The sequence below is a fragment of the Oncorhynchus tshawytscha genome, linkage group LG09, assembly GCF_018296145.1.
Source record: "Oncorhynchus tshawytscha isolate Ot180627B linkage group LG09, Otsh_v2.0, whole genome shotgun sequence".
NCBI lineage: Eukaryota > Metazoa > Chordata > Actinopteri > Salmoniformes > Salmonidae > Oncorhynchus > Oncorhynchus tshawytscha.
In genome coordinates, this window is record NC_056437.1 from 80,335,686 (window position 1) to 80,341,755 (window position 6,070).

The 6,070-nt window shown below is 39.5% G+C and overlaps 1 protein-coding gene across 2 annotated transcripts in view; it reads left to right on the forward strand.

Annotated features, from left to right (window-relative positions):
• Positions 1-2,240: 2,240 nt before the first annotated feature.
• The window catches only part of LOC112258824 (glutaryl-CoA dehydrogenase, mitochondrial), a 16,616-nt gene continuing 12,786 nt past the window's right edge, over positions 2,241-6,070 (forward strand). The window contains exons 1-5 of one of the 2 annotated variants that reach the window (XM_024433435.2): positions 2,241-2,392; positions 3,023-3,142; positions 3,271-3,306; positions 3,430-3,570; positions 3,751-3,813. In XM_024433435.2, coding sequence (XP_024289203.1) covers positions 3,040-3,142; positions 3,271-3,306; positions 3,430-3,570; positions 3,751-3,813 — 343 coding nt within the window. In that variant the 5' untranslated portion in view covers positions 2,241-2,392; positions 3,023-3,039. Of the gene's footprint in view, positions 2,444-3,022; positions 3,143-3,270; positions 3,307-3,429; positions 3,571-3,750; positions 3,814-6,070 lie in introns of both variants that reach the window. The other variant, XM_024433436.2, reaches the window with a different exon arrangement.

Genomic DNA, 6,070 nt, shown 5'->3' on the forward strand with positions numbered 1-6,070 from the left:
ACGTGCAGTCAAGTTAAAATATTATTTCCAAAAGAAAGAAGAATACTGGAATTGGTGCCTATCTATCCAACTTAGATGACTGGCAAACAATTACATTACACTGGAAGACATCATATTGGCACCATATCAACGTGGCTATTGTTCCAAATGTGTGACTGTCCTGGTAAAAAAAAGTTACATAATTCAGCATAACACCAGGTGACTATACACCATGTCAGTTTGTTTCTGTCTCAGCATGGCTGGTACCTTGAAGGTCTTACCTAAATGGGCATCTATCTCACTGCAGGATTCCTTAGGGCCTTTCAACAGCACACTGCTTCTGCCAAGTGTCACACAGGATTAAAGTGCTTTTTTCCCCAATTATTAATATATTTCATTCTCATTTAGTTATAGACCTTTTTCTAAATGTGGGATGGGGAGTTACATGTCTGGAATCAACATCTCTTTGCACATTTAATTAACAACAATCATAAATAAACCTTCAATGAGCTTTGTAGAATTTTATAGCTCTATTATACTCTATCATATTAGTGCATGTTACATTGAGCTCATTACACAAATGCCAATGTGCTGCACTCTACTGGTAAAGTCAGGGCCCAACATCTTAGAATAATATGAAAATTATCCTCATTTTATGATCCAGAGAGAAGGGCAAAGTCATGAAAGTGGTTGCTCAAGTAATCAGACTCTAGTGACTTAATGTTTAATTGTTATCTACAGTCATAGTCAAGTTAATGTATGGAATGATAAATTACAATCGTTTTTATCAGCTTGACAGGTCCATATGCAGTGATGTAAAGTACTTTGTAAAGTTCTACTTAAGTAGTATCTGTACTTTACGTTACTATTTATATTTTTGACTAGTTTCACTTTTACTTTACATTCCTAAAGAAAATAATGTATTTTTTAATCCATACATAGGGCGGCGCACAATTGGCCCAGCTTCGTCCACGTTTGGCCGGTATAGGTCGTCATTGTAAATAAGAAGTTGTTCTTAACTGGCTTGCCTTGTTAAATCAAATTTTAAAAACTTTTTCCCTGACACCCAAAAATACTCCTTATATTTTGAATGCTTAGCAGGACAAGATTTTCCAATTCACTCTGATCTGGAGGACTCACTAAACCCCAATGCTTAATTTATACATTATTTGTGTGTTGGAGTGTGCCCCTGGCTAATCCACAAATAAAAAATAAATGTAAAAAATTATGGCGTCTGGTTTGATTAATATAAGGATTTTGAAATGATTTATACTTTTACTTTTGATACTTTATATTTTTAGCAATTACATTAACTGTTGATACTGACAGTTGTGGCTGCCATGCGTGATGTATTGTTCTCTACCTTCTCGCCCTTCGTGCTGTTGTCTATGCCCAATCATTTTTGTGCCCAATAATGTTTTGTGCTGCTACCATGCTGTGCTGCTGCCATGTTGTGTTGCTACCATGTTGTTATGTAGTGTTTTTACCTTGCTGTGTTGCCATGTGTTGCTGCCATGCTATGTTGTTGTCTTAGGTCTCTTTATGTAGTGTTGTGTTGTCTCTCTTGTCGTGATGTGTGTTTTGGCCTATATTTTTATTCAATTGATTTGACATTTTAATCCCGGCCCCGGTCCCCCGTGAGGCTTTTTGCCTTTTGGTAGGCCGTCATTGTAAATACGACTGTGTTCTTAACTGACTTGCATAGTTAAATAAAGGTTAAATAAAATAAATAAAAAATACTTAAGTATATTTAACACCAATTATTTTAAGTTGTATTTTACTAGGTTACATGTATTTTACTAAGTATATTTAACACCAATTATTTTAAGTTGTATTTTACTAGGTTTACTAGGTTTTACTAGGTTTCTCCCTTTTACTTCAGTAATTTTCTATTAAGGTATCTTTACTTTTACTCAAGTATGACAATTGGGTATTTTTTCCACCACTGTCCCTACGTTCTGAAAATAGTACTGAACATGAATGTGATCAATACATGAAAAGAACCCTCTCAGAGCCACGCCTTGAATCTGCACGCCCCCACCAATAAACCAATCAGAGCTTAATCAAAAACTACGCAACAGCATGGAGAGACACTAGAAAGCAGCCATAGGGAGTGGTGAAAAGAGAAAAAAAACGACCAATGCTTTTGCACAAAAAAACATGTTTGAAGTTCATAATAATTTACTTCCCACTATCATTTACATTTGGTTCCAGACATACCATTAACATGTTATTTTATCATACTAAATGTGGATCAACGTCAATTTGTCACACTCAAAATGGCGACAGAACCTAACCATTCCTGACCTACGTAACGCAGGCGCCTGTGTTAACGTTTGTCCTCCTCTACCTTGTCAATTTGGAAAGGACTACCGAGGCCTGGGTCAAGGATCTCCAGCACTGTAAATTACAGGTCAGTCTATGTATTGAAGTTAGCTAATATATTTGGGACATTGATGAAACAGTAAGTTTGTGTTCGTGTCAAGTAAATAAACTCGATACTATGCTTTTACATCTTGATACTAGAGCAATACTGACTTTCAAGCGAGTCTAGCTAACGTAAACTAACTAATCGTATTCATTTATGTGCATGCTGCATTTTGCAATAGCTAGCTCTTTTAGCTATCACAACTAAAATGTTAACATCAACTAACGTGGCCAACACACACAGTGAGGTGTGTTAATAGCTGCCAAGTTTCAGTTGCCTGCAGATCATCATTTATCTAGCCAGGTACTTTGTAAATAGTTGGGATAGCTACTAGCTAGTGCTAATGTTATCTTGCGTAATAACTTGTCTGCCAACCACCACATCTCTTTTTCAACATTGTCGAAACTAATCACGACTTATTACTCCTCACTTATTACTCCTCAAACTATCCTATGCAGCTACATGAGTTCAATTTGCTAGTTGCTTTCTCCACCTGCTCTCTCAAATTACATAATTGTTCAAAGTTATAACCCATTATGTCTTTGAAATGACAACTATTTGAGTTTGTTGCATTGATTTATGGATTATTTTCTTTAAAACGTTTTTCTCTCATAGAAATCTAGCTACCCATCATGGCACTGAGAAGCGCTGTGTGCCGTCTGCTGGTCAACCCCCAGAGATGTGCCATCATTTCAGCATCAAGATCTCAGGGATCAGCAGCACCTGCACAAAAGGGTATAACATTACTCAATAATGACCTTGCCATCATGAGAACACAATGGTAGCAGTTTTACAAAGCCATTCTTACAATCATCATGCCTCTATTTGTCAGGGGAAGTACTCAATCTGTGTCCTTTCCACAGATGCAGAGAAAGCTAGTGAGAAGAAGGCTAAAGCACGTATGTTGATATCAACTCCTTTCAGATCAATCATACATATATTGCCCTTCTATTATTTTTGCGGTCTGATGGCTATTCAATTGTGCTTCTCTGCTCTATGATCCTTCTCTACTGAACCACCAGCCAAGGTTCAGTTTAACTGGCGGGATGGCCTGGAGCTGGAGGGTCAGCTGACTGAGGACGAGATCATGATCCGAGACTCGTTCCGTGATTACTGTCAGGACAAACTCATGCCCCGCATTCTGATGGCCAACAGAAACGAAGGTGGGTCTGACTTTTGAGACACACCATCACCCAGGCAGAGCCCATTGAGCTATTTATGCCAATAACCTAGGAAGGAACCCTTAAGGATCAGTTTTGCCCTTTAAGATGGAATGTCAATATTATGAATTTTGTCAGTTATGCAAACCATGTCAACATAACAAGCTGCCTGTTTTGTCTTAGTGTTCCATCGAGACATTGTGTCAGAGATGGGGGAGCTGGGTGTCCTGGGCCCAACTATTAAAGGTGAGTCAATACCTTTGTGATCTGGAGGGTGGCCTTGCCGAGATCCTGGACAGTAATAGTTTGAGAACATTCCAAGATTTGAAATACATATACATTACCAGGTAAATAATTTTTTCTATATTTACAATTTAGATCAGCTATGCTGGCCTATGGAGTCCCTTGGGAAACCCAACTACTGAACCATCCAATGATGGGATTTATAAATAAATTATCTGGGCTCTCGAAAGGACTGATCTCCATTAGAGGTTGGCCGATTTAATTAGGGCCGATTTCAAGTTTTCATAACAATCGGTAACCTGTCTTTTTGGACGGCGATTACATTGCAATCACGAGGAAACTGCGTGGCAGGCTGACCACCTGTTACGCGAGTGCAGCGTCAAAAGGACCTTGTGGCTGCAATGAGCCAAGGTAAGATGCTAGCTAGTATTAAAATGATCTTATAAGAAAACAATCTTCACATAATCACTAGTTAACTACACATGGTTGATATAACTAGGTTAACTAGCTTGTCCTGCGTTGCATATAATCAATGCGGTGCCTGTTAATTTATCATCGAATCACAGCCTAATTCAACTTCGCCAAACAGGTGATGATTTAACAAAAGCGCTTTTGCGATAAAAGCACATTCATTGCACAAATGTTCCTAACCATAAACATCATTGCCTTTTTTAAAATCAATACACAGAAGTATATTTTTTTAAACCTGCATATTTAGTTGAAATAAATGCATGTTAGCAGGCAATATTAACTAGGGAAATTGTGTCACTTCTCTTGCGTTCATTGCAAGCAGAGTCAGGGTATATGCAACAGTTTGGGCCGCCTGGCTCGTTGCAAATTGTGTTTCTTCCTAACAAAGACCATAGTTAATTTGCCAGAATTTTACATAATTATGACATAACATTGAAGGTTGTGCAATGTAACAGCAATATTTAGACTTGTGGTTGCCACCCGTTTGGCAAAATACGGAATGGTTCTGAAAGACTAAATGTTTTTTCGAAATTATAGTTTCCGGATTTGACCATATTAATGACCAAAGGCTCGTATTTCTGTGTGTTTATTATAGTCTATGATTTGATATTTGATAGTGCAGTCTGAGTGAGTGGGGGTAGGCAGCAGCAGGCTCGTAAGCATTCATTCAAACCACACTTTACTGCGTTTGCAAGCAGCTCTTAGCAATGCTTGAAACACAGCACTGTTTATGACTTCAAGCCTATCAACTCCCAGGATTAGGCTGGCAATACTAAAGTGCCTATAAGAACATCCAATAGTCAAAAAGGTATATGAAATACAAATGGTATAGAGAGAAATAGTCGACGTGTCATAATTCCTATAATAACTACAACCTTAAACTTCTTAACTGGGAATATTGAAGAACTGGGAAAATTGAACCACCAGCTTTCATATGTTCTGAGCAAGGAACTTAAGTGTTGAGGATCAGCAGGGTGGAGATGTTGTTACCTACCCCCAGGTGGTGAGGGTAGGTAACAACATCTCCACCCCTCCGATCCCCACAAGGGTGCGTTCTCAGCCCTCTCCTGTACTCCCTGTTCACCCATGACTGCATGGCCATGCACGCCTCCAACTCAATCATCAAGTTTGCAGACGACATTACAGTGGTAGGCTTGATTACCAACAATGACGAGACAGCCTACAGGGAGGAGGTGAGGGCCCTCGGAGTGTGGTGTCAGGAAAATAACAGGGGGAGGGGGAGCAGCCCCCTATCCACATCGACGGACAGTAGTGGAGAAGGTGGAAAGTTTTAAGTTCCTCGGCGTACACATTACGGACAAACTGAAATGGTCCACCCACACAGACAGCGTGGTGAAGGCGGCGCAGCAGCGCCTCTTCAACCTCAGGAGGCTGAAGAAATTTGGCTTGTCTCCAAAAACACTCACAAACTCTTACAGATACACAATCGAGAGCATCCTGTCAGGCTGTATCACCGCCTGGTACGGCAACTGCTCCACCCACAACCGTAAGGCTCTCCAGAGGGTAGTGAGGTCTGCACAACGCATCACCGGGGGCAAACTATTTGCCCTCCAGGACACCTACACCACCCGATGTCACTCATTCTGAGCTAGCTATTAAAAAAGTTTGGTTCACAGATCTTGTTGAATCTGAATAACCCTTTAACTGGAACAGAATATGGAAAAATAAGTCATCCTGTAATCCAAGCCATCAATTTATACATTATAAGTTTGTTCACAGACTGTATTTAACACCAAGAAAATATTTCATGATGAAATTGGCCCCAACT